Raw genomic sequence first — 16,399 nt, 5'->3', positions numbered from 1 at the left:
CCATTGACTTCAATGGGAGATTTGCATGAGGAAGGGTATGGTTACCCTGTTGTTGGCTGGGTTCTAATATACAAACCACATCTTCATTCAGGTTACTGTTTCTTATTGTACCTTTGAGCCAGACTGACCTTACTCACAATGAAAAGTACCTTACACAACTAACTGAAATCAAAGAGACTTCCTGTGGAGTAAGTTACTAATCACTGTGAGACTTTTATTCACAAGCCATATTCAGCTTTTATTCAGTTGGTTTTTTTAGATGTTAAATGCAGATGATCACACAAAGTACGCATAATGCTCTTCTCCCATCTAGCCTGGAATCACTAATATGAATCTTAATTACATTAAATATGCATGTAGGTTAAGTCACAAAACCCCACAAAACAACCCCATGCTGTCCAATAAAACCCCAAGAGGAAGTCAGCTGCTCACGGAGCAATAAGAAGCAGAGTAAAACAAGGATGACAAACAGTACTTACTTGCTCTAGAGAAACAAGAAACATGAAGTCTATGTTGCCCTTAGGCTTGATTGTAACTACTTTTGCTCTTACTTCTTCTCGCTGCTTTGACAGGTAGAGCATTCTCACTTTAACTGAACCTGTATAGAAATATTTTTGATGCTCAGATCTGTTACACATTTCTTTTCTTTATGTTTTGAAGTGCAAAGGTGTTTCGTGTGAAGCCTCAGAATGAAAGACAAGTGAACTTCTTGAAGTACCTGGCCAGCATTAAACAGGTGAGAATTTTTACAGGGATTTTATGTGGGACTTGGGAACCGGTTATTCACTACCTGGTATGTTGTGCTGTGGAAATTTTTAAACAACACTATATAACAAGTCAATGTCATTTTTTTATTGAGTTCTGACAATGTGCTTGGGACCATGCAGACATTAAACAAGACACAGTCCTTATCCCAAGGGGCTTTCAATTTAGTTTACAGACAAATAAAGCAGTTAAGATATCACAGACAAATTCTGCACTAAAGTATATGTGCACAGCTGCCATTGAACTCAATGGACGTTGCAGTCAAGTTTCTGAGGACAGAGGACTGCACACCATCCTCTGCTTTCTGCTACATAGGGTAAAACAATGCACCCCAAAAAGCTTCTATTCCAGTACAGGTGGTCAGAGCAGCAGCTCTGCTGAATTCTTCCCCATAGTCCTAGACCTAGACAATGCAAAAGCAGCTTCTCTTTGCAGTAGAGACTCTGCAACTATGGGAAATGGGGTAGGATGGGAGAGGGAGAGGAGCTACTGCTAGAACCAACATTTCTCTGCAAGACTAGAAATCCAATAGGAAGTTTCTGCTAATTGGACAAAGACGCAGAGATCTTGAGAGATCCATGGGTTTAAAGGGAAAAAACTCCCTTGACAATTCCTACGAAAACCCCTCTCTCCTCATGTAATGAATCAGTGGAAAATATTTTCTAGCTGCTTATGTGGCCTTTACATTAACCTAAGGGTTTGACACATGTAAGGCCTTTTAGAAAGTATTGTACCTAGCTTTTCAGTATTATAATCTGCTGCATTATAGCAACTCCAGGGCTGTTTTACTGAAGGGTCTATAAGAAATTTATACATCAGTCATAAAAAGTTGCTCTCATATGAACCTTAGCATAAAAAAGTTTCTGTTCAGAAGACACTAAAATAGATATATGGTGGATTCAGCTGCTTTCAGCATACTCATCTTTCGATAGTAGCCCTTGGGTTTATGGATGTTCAAGATGTTTATAAGGTAAAAATGTAAAACAGTTTTTGAAAACCAAGCTGGAGTTCCATTGACATTTTAATGGAACTGTTATGATTTCAGTGGCAGTATGATAAGCTGACATTTTTCACATAGTTTTTGAAAAGGCCATAGGGCTACAATGTTACCATAATTAATCCAAATAAATAAAAGCAACAAGAAGCAATGGTTTATAATCAAGATAACATCAAAAACCAGGGGAAAATTTTCTAATTAAACAAATTTTTCTTCCCCCATTAAGAAAACATCTAAACTCACTTAAAAATACTGAACAAAATTAGACCATATTTTAGGAAAATAAAAAAATATATTGTTTGAAAGTTTCCATAATTTTCAGCATGATGCAATGTAAATTGCATGTGACCTACATCTCCCAAAAGAGGTGTGTTGATCTTAGAATGCCTAACACATTATTAACTATACAGATAAAAATGAAATGCTGTGCATTTAAATAACATCCCCTGGTGAGCCTGGTCTTTCTCCCATTGAAGTCAATGTCAACATTCTCTTTTTGGAATGGAAATGTTGCCATTGGCTCCAATAACAGAAGAATCATGACTTCTGCTATAATATTAAAAGAAGTTCTACTAACAACTAAAAAGCAGCAAAATTGAAGCATTACCTTCTCATAAAAGCATGGGATGAATCTTAGAGTCACGCCTGCATGTTTTAAATGAAGGACCTGACCCAGCTCTCACTAAAACCAATGGGAGTTGGAGCAGACATGTAATGCCTTTTCATGGGGGTGGGGACAGGGACAGGACACCAGTTAGATTGATTTTAAAATAACATTTTTCCTAAAATACTTCCTTGAAGGCAAACAGGAGAAGAGACTTGCTATTGTGTCATTGCTCCAGTTGCACAAAACATGTTTCAGGATACCTACAAAACTATTGTTAAGATACAGAAAACAATCTAAAATTACACCAGCTATGATTTAGCACAGTTATTGCTGAATGATCAATCCCAGAGCAGTTGAAAAATGGTCCATCATAGCAGACTAAAACATCTGAGATGGTTCCATTCTCAGCAATATATACAGAGCTTTATTTCAAAGAGAGAAAACAAAACACTGACCTATAATGTTTCTCCTGAGCATTAAACTACTTAACATTCACAAGTGCACGCTTGACTTGAATACATACTAAAATGGGCCACTTTGAATTTCTTCCTCTGCAGCTTGACTTCTGGCATCCAGATTCAGCCCCTCATATAGTCACTCAGATGGAGGTGGATTTCCATGTCAGTGCGCATCAGTCCATATCTGTCCAGACCCTCCTGGAGCAGAATAAACTACAATATGAGTAAGTTTTATTTAATGATTCTTAGAGCATTGGAGAATAATAGAAAGTTGTCTGGAAACCAGTGGGGAGATTTTCAGAAACACTTAAGTGACTGAGGCGCACACGTCCCACTGACTTTCAATTAATCCTACCCCTATTCATCTGTTGTAGTCCACTTAAACAAGAAAATTCTTAGACAGGAATAGCATAGTTTATGCTTGTGAAATGTCCAAGGATTTAGATTTTACTTTGGTTCTGAATGTTAAGATTTTTGCATCAACCTGAGTTTACCCAAATCACAGTTCTGATTTGTTTTAGTCAGTAGTATCCCGACAACAGACAAAGACCGCCAGTCCTGTAAAGGGATCCATGTGGGCAGACCCATACACACGCATGGAATCTCCAAGAGTTGCTCAGTACTGAAAATCAGGCCCAATGTGTCCTGGGATGGATACCAAAAAAAGGGAAATCTGGATATTAATCCACTTGTCCCCATCTGTAAAATGAGGATAATAATTACATCACAGGGCAACTGTGAGATTTAATTTGTGTCTTCAAGTGCTTTGACATCCTCAGATAAAAGGCCTTAGAGAAATAGCAGACATTATTAATATAATGCAGTGCTTTTCAACCTTTTTTCATTTGCAGACCCCTAAAAATTTTCTAATGGAGGTGTGGACCCCTTTGCAAATCTTAGACAGTCTGCGGACTCCCAGGGGTCCGTGGACCACAGATTGAAAACCACTGGTATAGTGAGCTCAGCAGAGAGAGAATGATTGAGAACCTAGAGACCTACAACTTTCTTCACTGCTTTTAAACCATTGTCTTAAGTAAACTCAACTATACTGAAAAAAACAATGTCGTGTAAAGGTACGTCTACACTGCCGGCGACTTGGGGATCAATGCAGCAGGATCAATTGAGTGGGTTGCGGAGACCCACTCAATCGATCCCTAAAGTGGTCTCCAGTCGACACCATTAATCCGTCTCTCTGAAAGGAGTACGGCTGCGTCGACCAGAGGGCATCTCCCATCAACGCAGCGCAGTGAAGATGCCATGGTAGTCAATGGGAAATATGCAAGCTACATACATTATGTAGCTGGAGTATCTCCCATCGACCACCAGCGGCAGTGTAGACCAGGCCTCAGTGTATTATCTTTCTGAACCAAGTACAAGGACTTTACAGCAGGTAGTATTTCCTATGGACTAAGATTACTATACTATTAAACATACTGATCAGAGAGGAAGGATGGTCCAGTAGTTGGAGTGCTAGCTTCGGACTCAGAAAACCCATGGGCTCAATTCCTTGTTCTGCCACAGACTTTGGGTGTGACCTTGGACAAGTCTCTTAGGGCTTGTCTACGCTTAAAACACTACAGCAGCACAGCTGTGCCACTGTAGACACTACCTACACCAACGGGATGGATTCTCCAAACAGCATAGGTAATCCACCTCCCAAGAGGCAGTAGGTAGGTTGACAGAAGAATTCTTCCAGTACTATCTACATGGGGACTTATGTCCACTCAGCAACGCTGCTTAGGAGTGTGGATTTTTCACACCCCTCATGAACATAGTAAAACCAAGTTAATTTTCTAGTGTAGGCCAAAGTCTCTTTGTACCTTAGATCCCTATCTATAAAATAGGAATAGTACTTCCCTACCTCATAGAAGTGTTCTGAGAATAAACTCACTGAAGACTGTGAGGTGCTTACAGACTATGACAATGGGCCCTATAAGTACTTTAGATCAATGATTTTTAACCTGTGCTTGTGGATCCCTGACTTCCACAGACTCAGTCTAAGATTCCCAAAAGAATCTGCACCTTCATTTGAAATTTTTAAGGGGCCCACAAATGAAAAAAGGTTGAAAACCACTGCTTTAGATAGACATATTTTATGTGATTAATATTTTCTTTACCAGACAGCATATATATGTATTATTTTGTATTACAGAATTTTATTTCATAACCTGCAAGAAGAGATTGAAAACCAGTTTGATGGCAAGAGGAATTTCACTAACAGACACAGTTACACAAAATACAATGACTGGGACAAGGTAGGTACAAAGCTTATGGATTTGCAGGCAAATCCTGGCCTTTCCTTCATGCTGAAGAGGTCCCTCTGGCAGAATTTGAAGAGGCTCTCCAGCAGAATTTGAGAAGGCCACAGAGAGAGTGTACACCTTAACATAGCATGAGGCCCCATTCCCTGTGGGCTAGTCATGGGCAATGGGGTTTGGGGATGGGACATTGTGGGGGAGAAGTGGGATCAGAGAATCTGCCATTATACAAATATTCTAGTCCTGCCGTCTGTACAAAGGGAGTCGGGGGAGGGGGAAAAGTCCATTTCAGCTTTTAAGTAGCCACCAAGGAGCGGCCTGGAAGAGGGAAGGGGAAAATGAGATTACTCCATTTTTCCCCTATATATAACCCAAGCAGCTAGCCAAACTACTCAAACTGGGGAAAGGACATTTAACTCTGATACAAATGGAGGCCCTGAATCAAGAGAGCAAGAAAACATGTGCTTAAGTCTCATTGGTTTAAGCATGTGATTACGTGCTGCTCTGAATGAGGATGCTTTCTTGAATCAGTACTGTAATCAGAGTCTCCCTTTGATTCTGAATCATATTTAATCTAAAATTTATTCAGTAACTGCACATGATTTGTTCATCTAGATTGCTGCCTGGATTACTAGAATTGCTAAAATGTATCCAAAACTGGTCTCCCGCATCAGGATTGGAAGTACTTTTGAAAAGCGACCCATGTACCTCCTTAAGGTATACATTTCTTTCCAGTGAGATTATGCACATGAAGAGTTGTTCAGATATTCAAATATATTACCAATTAAGTAAACCAATTACCAATTAAGTAAAGGTGAAAACAGCATCATACATAAATAATTCTGCTCCAGTCTATTAAATTCTCAAAACTGATGCAAAGAAACACATTTAGATGAAATATTATCTTAGAAAGTGACTAGATTTAACACCGACACTGCATTTGGGAAATAGCAATGGAGATAAAGGGTTTGCAGAGGCAGATCAGATACTACAGTGATATATATGGTAAAAGAACCAGACTAGACAGATATAAACCAATACTGAGTACATTAGCTATGGTTCCTTAAATACCATCTGGATGCTGAATACCTTAAAAAAGCTCTACCAAAATCCACAGATTAGAAGGTCTTCTTTATGTAGAACCAATTCCTGAAAACCTTATTTAGGCAAGCTTTCTGTGAGGAGGACACAAATCTCATAGACTGCAGCCATGGAGTGAGGAAGTAGTGCTGCTCTCATAGCATTTCCCACATCTCTTGGGACCATGGAGAAGCTTCTCCCCTGCATAGGGACCCTGTGGCTGAGGAAAAAGGGATGGGATAGAGGCCCAGACACTTTCTGTGACAGTGTCTCATACAGAAGCAATGAATAGCCAATAAGGAGTTAATCCTGCTTGAAATAAAATTTCCCAGCAAAGACTTTTCAATTCTGTGGCAGAGGAGAAAGACACAAGAAAATGCAGCAGCTAGTACAAAAGTGAACTGGATTCTAGCCATATACAAAATACCCCTGGGTTGAAAGCTCAGTAGTCTTGAATCTCAGTTCCCCCATTTACACTAGGGACACAACAAATGAGTTTACTAACAGCATTTTTAACACCGGATATTTTTTCTGAACACAAAGACCAACTATATACTTTCGGTGTGAATGATTTACTGTAAGTTAAGAGAAAACAATCAAAACAAAAAATAGTAATGTCTTCATGACACAGCAGCATGTGTTTCATAGCTCATGAAACGGCAGCTGCTTCTTTAGACAACAGTCTATGTGAAATTTAAAGGAACCATACAAAGAAAACAAGATCATAGTATTCATTATCTGCAAGTGCCACAGGTAACTAAACTGATGTTTTCCTTCTACCATACAGAAGAGAAGGGCGGGTGTTTTAAATTCAGATTTCATGGCATCACTAAAGGAAGACATTCATATCAGATGTGAATGTTCTAAATATAAAGTACAGCATTCACTACTTTGGATACTTATTTTTTTCTGTAAAGTTCTCTCAGAGGGCCTCAGGCTAAGAGGGACGTGTTTTATCTTCTAGAAGTGTCGGTGAGGGCTCTACAAGTTAACAGAGGAATTGCTCCACAACACAGAAAAGTAACATCTTTGTCATTAAGCAGGTTGGGAAGGAGAAAGGCAGGAAGAAGGCCATCTTCATGGACTGTGGGATCCATGCACGAGAATGGATCTCACCTGCATTCTGCCAGTGGTTTGTGAAACAGGTCAGTGAATGTGATCTTATTCAGACATTCCCGCAAACAGAATTTTGATAAGGGCCACATCTTAGCCTACTTCTTTTGCTGTATGAAACTGAGCTGGCACTATGTAGCCTAGCCATGTTCAGTTATCACAGAGTACTTCTTGTATCCTATAGAGGGTGCTCCACGAAGAGCAGCCAAAGATCCTTTCCCCAACAATTAAGTGATGCCCAGCCACCATTCCTCATAGACTGTAATAACTGTTCTATAGGAGAGGGGAAAAAATCTAAATTGGAGACTTTCCCTTTTCTCGTATGTGGCTGTTGTGGGGGTGGAGTAAGAGAAGCAGGATCTGAAAAGACCCCTTTGGATGGGGTTATAGCGTAAATTAAAACGCAAGTTTACAATGAAAAAGATCTTTGTGATCTCTTGGCATATTGTGTCTTAACGTACTTGTTTGCTGAAACATTTGTAATTTGTGGAATAATTTTTTATTACATAATTGGGATCTTCAGCAATGTAGTGTTGGGACAGACTTGCACTAAATCATACATCTTTGTACATGTCTCTCTTACAGGCCACCAGCACGTATGGGAAGGACAAGATCATGACACATCTACTGGACAACCTGAACTTCTATGTTCTCCCTGTGTTCAACATTGATGGTTACGTCTGGAGTTGGACTCAAGTACTACCCACATTTAGTTATTTTTAATCACTAACCTATTTTAGTATCTCAGAGTCATTAAGATTTTAAGTACCCACTTAAAATAAAAACATCTCTTTAGGAGTTTGAATTTATTATTCCTGAGAGCACAACTTAGGGCAATACTGTAACAAACTGTATAATAGACCAAGGATTCCCTTAGATTGCCAATCATTCCCTCTAGTGAAAAGTAATGCGTGTTGGGAAAAAATAATCCTAACTATACATACAAAACGATGGAGTCTAAGTTAGCTGTTACCACTCAAGAAAGATCTATGAGTCATCATGGATAGCTCTCTGAAAACATCTGCTCAATGTGCAGCAGCAATCAAAAAAGCTAATGTTAGGAAAGGGATAGATAATAAGGCAGAAAATATAATAATGCCACTATATAAATCCATGGTGTACACACACCTATGTGCAGTTCTGGTCACTTCATCTCAAAAAAGATATTAGAATTGGAAAAAGTGCAGATAAGGGCAACAAAAATGATTAGGGATATGGAACAGCTTCCTTATGGGGAGCAATTAAAAAGACTGGGACTATTCAGCTTAGAAAAGAGATGACTAATGGGGGATGTGATAGAGGTCTACAAAATCATGAATGGTGTGGAGAAATTGAATAAAGAAGTGTTATTTACCTCTTCGCATAACACAAGATTAAGGACTCCCCCAATGAAAGCCAAAGTGTTGGGGTTCACTTGAGGGTTCCAGCAACGCACTGCACTGCAGTGTTCAGCTAGACATCACCAAGTCGATTATGGCTACTTCTGGTTCATACTGGTGCAAGGTGCTTGGCTACAGAGTATGTAAGGCCATCGCTGATGTCTGTAGCACTGATGCTGATGCCCCCCAGCCTGTGCTTGCCAGTTTCTGGACCAGGTAGACCCTTGTCTTTGTCTTGGCAGCTATCTTCTTCAGATGGTCTTGGAAGGTTACTGTGCGATCAAGCTTCACTCCAAGATAGGTCAGAGTGGGCTCATGTCACACAGTGTTGCCGCAGACGGTCACTTTCAGGGTGCACCTAGCATTCCTGGAACTTGTTCCCAGGCAAGGTTGGGAAGGCCAAAAGTATAACTTGGTTCAAAAAAAGAATTAGATAAGTTCCTGGAGCATAGGTCCACCAGTGGCTATTAGCCAAGATGGTCAGGGATGCAACTCTATGCACTGGGTGTCCCTAAGCCTCCAACTGCCAGAAGCAGGGACTGGATGGCAGAGGATGGATCATTCAAAAGTTGTCCTGTTCCATTCATTCCCTTTGAAGCATCTGGCACTAGACACTGTCAGAAGAAGGCAATATGGATCATTGCTTTGATCCAATATGGCTGTCCTTATGTTCCTGTTCAAGACAGAATTGCATCATTTTCCATAGGAATCACAGGTTTTTAATTTTTATTTTTAGTTCATGTCATCACCAAAACCTCAGGATAAAATTCACCCAGGGAAGGTAGAAGGGCTTGAGCAAGGTCGTTGATAGCATATAAGTCCCTCAATGACCTTTTGTGGAGATGGGGAAATGGATGAAGTGGTAACACAGCCAGTCCTTTGCATCTTCTGCTAACCATGATGGCTTCTGGAATAGGCTGGTACAGAGAAGACTATTTAAGTTGGACTGGGGTGGATATACCTGATCCACACTTACACCAATCCAATTGCCCCAAACCCATGCATAGGAGACACCAAGAGGCTGTGCCCCTTATTCAAACAACAGTGGGGGAAGGGCTATGTTGTAGTCCATGGCCTGCCTGTGACTGGTAGATTCTATTTCCCACCCCTAAACAAAGCTTGATTACATGGGTTATATGAAGCAGGGGATTTATATGAATCTCACCCATTAATAATTACTTCATTGCTTCTCAGATATGATAGATTGTTCTAAGATCAGAACAGGATACTTTCTCTTTGTATTCTCTGCAATTCTCAGTACTTTATCTGCAGTCACATCAGGCCCTGTGTTTATAGTTACTTGAAAGCATCACATATTGCCAGCTGGGATCTGAAATCCAAGCAAATGGGAAGAAAAATGCCTGTTCTAATTGTTAAGTTCTTTGCTAACACATTGCAGACTTGAGGTACAGTTCATGCTATGGAGACTCAGACTGACAGAGGATAAATTCATTAGACGTGCACCCCAGTGGACTGCTTTTCCTTTGACTGGTATTGTCTTTTATTGTAAAGATGAAAGTCCTCCTATTAATCATGTGAATTTTAGACGAGTTTTTAAATCAATTTTTACCTTTCACAGTGTGCCCAATCTGAGAAGATAAGGAAGATGAGGTCATGTATAGATTTAAATACTGCAATCATTTTGTCTTGCAGGATCGCATGTGGAGAAAGAACCGTTCCAATAACTCCGGCACCAACTGCACTGGCACTGATCTGAACAGGAACTTTGCTGCTGCGTGGGGCAGTAAGTAATTTGACTAAAATAAAGAAGATATTCAAACTAATCTGCAGGGCTGGGTTGATGATGTGGGTTATTTTGTCAGTCAATGAAAATGAAGAAGTTTAATACTCCAGTTAACACTTCTTATTATTTGAATTACAGCCTAAATTTTGTTAAACTGTGAATACAAATCTTATTTGCAGCTGTTGGTCTTACCTCAGACGACCCTTGTGATGAAACCTACTGTGGACCTGCACCAGAGTCTGAGGATGAGACTAAAGCTGTTGCCACCTTCATTCGTAACCACCTCTCTTCCATCAAGGCATACCTCACCATCCATGCTTATTCTCAGATGCTGATGTTCCCATATGGCTATACTTCCCATAAAGCACCTAATCATGAGGAACTGGTATGTAGAAAAAAGTAGACTCATGATGAGTTTCTAAGGGCTGAATTTGATCTCGCACATAAATGGCATCAACAGAGCTACTCATGATTTACACCAAGATAAATGAAATCAGAATCAGCTCAGATAGCTTACTCATATAAACTATTGGACACTATGGATCCAGTCCTCTCAGGTACTGAAACCCTCACGTGAGTTCTTGTCTGTCCTCAACTCCCATTTAAAGCTGGTGAACATTTTTCGACTGAAACTTTTTAAAAATAAAACAATGCCTTTTTTAAATTGTTGTTTACATTTTTAATGAACCTATAGGTTCAGAGGCAAAATAATAAAAAGGAACTAAAGATGTAAAGAGGAAAAGGGGGGAAAAGAAGGAAAAGAAGATATTTAGTTTTTTCCATCTTCTGTTTTCAACAAATATTGTGAAATATTTCAAATAAATCAAAAACATTTCTTTTCAAAACATGGAATAAACATGACCAAGTTATTTATGATTTCATTCCTCCCCATTATCCAACCAGTTCTGCTCCCATTATCTACACAGAAATCCAGCAGCACCTCAGAGGAGGGGCTCAGGCCCCTTCTCTACATTTGCAGCTAAACTCAACCTTCTCTTACAGGATCACTGTCAAGTTTAACAAGCTCCAAACTGCACCCTCTCTAAATGCCCACCTGATAAAGAAAATATATATTTCTAAACCTTTTTATTATCTGCCTGTTGCCCTGTTTCTCTGTTTGGCAGATGCAGGTGATCATCTCCTATTAAATATCAAATTTTATATGAATTGTTCCTTAAGTGACTTTAGAAAGACAATGCGCTGATCTAGAGCAAGCTCCTCTGTAGGCCTAGAGGTCTCCATGCTGAGATCTTAACCTCACAAGTAAGTCTGTCAAAATGGCATTTGTGGTTTGGACATACTAGGAAATGTCCTGGATCCACCAAATGAAAAATAAAACTGGTCACTAAAGAACAAATGTCTAATCATTCACTACTCTACCAATTTGTGCCACATTCAAACCAGTGATTTAGACCTGAGGCACCACTGCAAAGTTTTATGACAGGTTAATGCCAAAGGAGTAACACCAATGCAGAACTGGAGTAATACAATGGTGAACCAGTTTAAAAGGATCCTCATCCAATTACTGAGCCCCTGAATCTTTATAATCCTTCTTCCAAAAGCTACTGAATGATGCTACAGAATAAGTGATTCCTTTATGACCAGTTCCTTGGCCACTTTTACTTTCAACCTAATTTGTAATTTAAGAATAATGTAATCTATCTCCTTTCTTACAGTATCACTGGCCATATGCCATGTGTGGTGATGAGACTCAATCCTGCTCCGCTGAAATCAATAGCAAAACTCTTGTTGGTTTCACTAGGTGCAGGACTGAGCCCCTAGTTACCAACAACAACTTTTACACATACACAAAGATACACAAGGTACCTTTCCACAGCTATGATGTAATGTTCTCCAAGAGTACAGGCAGAAAAAGGCAGGAACATTCTAACTGTTAAGAAGGCAGACGTTGTTCACTAAACAAATATGCTTTCATGGCATTTACTCAAAGTATTTAAATCTCCAAACAAGTAGCTCTCCTTTTCACTCTCTCATTCTTCCTTTTGAAAACCAGACTGAAATTGCAAAGACAGCAGTGGACACTTTATCCAGCCTGTATGGTACAAAATATGAATATGGTGCATCAGCCACTGTAATCTGTAAGTATCTGAATCCATTTTCTTTTAAACGTATGCAATTGCATCTTGTTATAAACACAAACCACTCAGATCAAAATGGTTTAGTAATACAGAAACCTGGCAGACTCAACTGCGGGCTGGCGAGATCAGGGCAGTAAAGAGTGTTGTCTCTGCATACCATTCCCCACTCCCTTCCCCGACCCCACCAGAGATTCTAAATCTGTAACTGGGGAGGGGCTGAGTCAGGATGTGTGGGGTAGCTACTCTCTATCCAATCAAACCTGTAGGACATTATTATTAACCTCATCAGCTTTAACTTCAATTAAATAAACTTTACTGCTTTCATAATAATCCCTCCAGAGGAAGATTTCCTGCCTGGATCTCTCTCTCTCTCTCTCTCTCTCTCTCTCTCACACACAAAATTTTCTTCTCTCCTACGTGGGAAAACCCATGTAAAGGACAGTATGTTCCTCTGGTCCAGCTCTCTCATACACGCTGCACAGTATTTGTGAGATCTATAGTTAGATCTGATGGAAGAAATACAGCATGAAGGCCAGGTTTTACTATGCTTGTCTCTACCAGAAAAGAAGAGTGGAAAATTACCTAAAAAATTATGCAAACTCACCAATATTCTCATCCATAGCTTCTCAACCTGTGGTACGCGTACCCCTGAGGGTACACGAGACACAGGCAGGGGGTACGCAGCAAAAAACCTAGTGAAGAGAGGCAGGTGGCAGCCGCCGACCTCTGGGGGAGGCAGGCAGCAGCCGCTGGCTTCCCGCCTGATACCACCTCCTAACTGAGAGGTAGACAGCAGCCACCCCAGTCCTGGGAAGCTGGGCGGCAGCCGCTGGCTTTTTGGGAAGCCGGGCGGCAGCTGTCCACATCCCGTCCGGTCCCAGCTCCCAGGTGGGAGCCCGGCAGCAGCCTCCTGCACTCTGTGAGCTGGGCTCACAGCTGGGTGGCTGCCACCCATGCCCCAGCTCTGAGCCAAGAGACAGCCTCCTGCACCCTGGCTTGAAGATGGGCAGCAGCTGCCTGCCACCTGCCCACATCCCCAGGTCCCAGTCTGTGTGGAAGCCTCCTCTGCCCCAGCTCGGATTGGGTGGCAGTCGCCCACCTCCCGGGCTGGCAGCCAAGTGGCAGTCACCTGCAACTTGCCCAGGTGGCAGCTTCCCTCCCCGGCTCAAAGTCCAGGGTCCAGAAAACCAGGTGGAGAGCCCAGCGGCTTGCCCAGTCCCGGAGCCGGGCTCTACCCACGTTTACTTGTTAATTTCACTGCTCTAGCTGAGCAATGAAACCGACAGCTATGACAGCCCCAGATTTTACCAGTATAAAAATCTTAAGAGGGGCCCACACAGTGTGATTTGCCCCAGGCCCATACCCACTGCTATCCACTCTGGTGGGCTGCTAGTACCTGCTCATACCTCACACGTTCCGCCTATGTGAAGAGAACACCATGTGACCCTGCCATCAGGCCATAGTGATTGGCTGGTGTTGACCTTTGCTCCTATATGGAGGAAGGGGAGAAGGAAGGAGGGGAGAAACAAAAGGGGATTTTGTGATCTGCCACAGCCACACAGCACTGCAGAACTCAGAACTCTCCTGCTTTATGAGAAATACAGTCGTCCAGCCATAAAGGGGAAGAAGATTGTATTTCTCAGAGTAAAAAACTGAGTGTTGGGGTACTTATTAAAATTTTCAGAAGTTAAGGGGTACTTGCTACTTAAAAGGTTGAGAAACACTGTTCTAATCAGCCAAAAAAGAGGGATTTTAGTGCACAATTTGCCATGCAAAAATACTTCTAGGCTGTAACAGCAGAGGCCAACAAAGCTGTTTACTTGTTTTATTATTTACATGTACTATGGTAATGATTGGAATTAAAATGTCCACTTTGCAAGCCCATCCACCATAGGGAACATGGATCATATTAGAAGGACACTGTCAAGTATTCAAATGGGTTCTCTTTTTTATGTAACTTTCCACTGTTTGTAAAAAGTTTAGAAGCTTGAAATTAACAATACTTTTGTCCTTTTTATTTGGCAAACACTGTTTTCTTACAGCGCATAAGCCAACCTACCTTAGCTAAGTGTTTACTCTCTTCTTGTCATCAGCATTAGCAAACTTGTTATGAAGAGTGTCATGAAGGCCTTGGGAATAGGATTTGTTAATTAACAGGCTCTTCATTCTGTCTGGCGAATCAAAATATCACATGGTCTTGCATGAAAACAAAAAGGGTGATACATTGAACTATGTGACTTATGATTTTGCTCTGGAGATTATATCTTTCAAATAGAAAGCTTGTTTTGGCACATGATGATTTTTTAAGCAACTCTCTGTTAAGTCCTTGTACTCTTTCTTGCCCAGTTGCGATGGAAAACAACATAATAAACACTACAACTGTCACTCATCCCACCAGTGCTAGAAAAATAACAAAAATTTCCTTGCCACTGTCTTCAATAGTATTTCCATAAAAACACTAGTCCTTTGAATGAGATCCAAATTTTCCTCTTGTCGTTATTAGACTAGTAGTCTCCCACTTACCCATAAGTAGCCACTATATCCTTTCGTTTGGTTTTGGTTTTAACTCTTTTTATCCAAGAGGACTTCTTCTCTTTCTCTGAATGAATCGGTGTTTGATTCAATATCACCCTCTTGTTATGCTTCCCATATACAATGAATGGCCATATGCTTTTGGTCAAAAGTACCTTTCTTTTAGATTAAAAGAACACAGGAAAAGAAGTAAAATCTCTGGGCCAGATCCTCACCTCATATAGTTCGGTCCTTTTATATACTAGCCTAATACATACTCCTGCAAGCTTTTCTGGACAGGGACCTTGTCCTCATGCCTGACTAGTAAGCACCTAACATATTATTGGTGCTATATACACAATAGTAATAATCTCAATGACCTCCCCATCCCTCTGACACACACATCCTTCCATTTAACAGGATACCTTGCCCCTTTTCTCCTGTCACTAGTTTTCTGTAGTACCAACTAATTACGCCAGTTTTTTATGTTTTACAGATCCTACTTCTGGTGGCTCTGATGACTGGGCTTATGATGAGGGCATCAAATACTCCTTCGTCTTTGAGCTCCGTGACAAGGGCAGATATGGTTTTCTCCTTCCTGAATCTAAGATAAAGCCAACTTGTAAGGAGACTATGCTGGCAATCAAGTCTATCGCCAATTATATCCTCCGCTATGCTTCATGACTCTGCCATACGTACAGAGCATATTTTGCTTTCAAATAGTTATACATGTATTCCCTTCAGAGCCTCTTTCATTCCATAGGAGAAAAAATAGTATCTATTAACAGTATTTGTAGACCTACTGCAAATGTTTATAAATAAACAAGCTTTTAAAAGAAGTCAAACAGAAACTGAGTTCAAGAATAACAGTAATATTGAGCATAACAGCCCTTCCCATTCTTAAACCCAGATTCAATAAGGTTTGTAAATGTGTGCCTAAACTTAAGCACATGAATAGTCCCATTGAAATCCATTAATTAGAAGAACTGGTTGAAAAAACAAAACATTTTTAAAAGACATTTTTCTCCCTTTTTTTCTGGAAATTTTAAAATTTCCAACTCCACTTTACAGGTCTGGAAATTCAATACAGAGCATTTATGTGGGCCAGGACTAGAGAACTAGTCAGTGGAGGAGTTAAGATTTAAAACTCAGATGATCCTGGCTTCCAGGCCTAAGACCATGCTCAATTTATATCGTGAACAATACGAAATTAATGGTGCTGGTACACTCTACAGAAGAAAATTCATCAAGATGTTGGCCATAAACCTCCTGCATTAAAAAAATAATGGGTGAAATGTGGCATTTTAAAACTGAACCCCATTCTGAGACTCCCCAAAGACTGTCATACTTCTATTTTAAATCTTCTTATAGATAAGAAATTTGGGGCA

The 16,399-nt window shown here is 40.5% G+C and overlaps 1 protein-coding gene across 1 annotated transcript; it reads left to right on the top strand.

The window, feature by feature from the left end:
• The first annotated feature begins 493 nt into the window (after positions 1 to 493).
• Positions 494 to 15,771, top strand: LOC137157517 (mast cell carboxypeptidase A-like). Its single transcript, XM_067554854.1, has 11 exons — positions 494 to 572; positions 661 to 736; positions 2,927 to 3,051; positions 4,980 to 5,082; positions 5,701 to 5,802; positions 7,209 to 7,310; positions 7,864 to 7,974; positions 10,311 to 10,401; positions 10,581 to 10,786; positions 12,416 to 12,500; positions 15,508 to 15,771. The coding sequence occupies exons 1-11, from the start codon at positions 502 to 504 to the stop codon at positions 15,693 to 15,695; spliced, it is 1,260 nt and encodes a 419-aa protein (XP_067410955.1). The 5' UTR covers positions 494 to 501; the 3' UTR covers positions 15,696 to 15,771.
• Positions 15,772 to 16,399: the final 628 nt, after the last annotated feature.

Source organism: Emydura macquarii, unplaced genomic scaffold (genome assembly GCF_026122565.2).
Source record: "Emydura macquarii macquarii isolate MOO-44397 ecotype Brisbane River unplaced genomic scaffold, CSIRO-AGI_Emac_v2 contig_18, whole genome shotgun sequence".
NCBI classification, from domain to species: domain Eukaryota; kingdom Metazoa; phylum Chordata; order Testudines; family Chelidae; genus Emydura; species Emydura macquarii.
This window is presented reverse-complemented; position numbering and strand designations above follow the sequence as displayed.

Excerpts from the sequence above, each read along its gene's own strand:
- LOC137157517 (XM_067554854.1), top strand. The coding sequence starts at position 502 with ATGAAGTCTATGTTGCCCTTAGGCTTGATTGTAACTACTTTTGCTCTT. Across the intron at positions 5,083-5,700 it reads AATACAATGACTGGGACAAG|ATTGCTGCCTGGATTACTAG; the intron begins GTAGGTACAAAG and ends TTGTTCATCTAG. Across the intron at positions 10,787-12,415 it reads CACCTAATCATGAGGAACTG|ACTGAAATTGCAAAGACAGC; the intron begins GTATGTAGAAAA and ends TTTGAAAACCAG.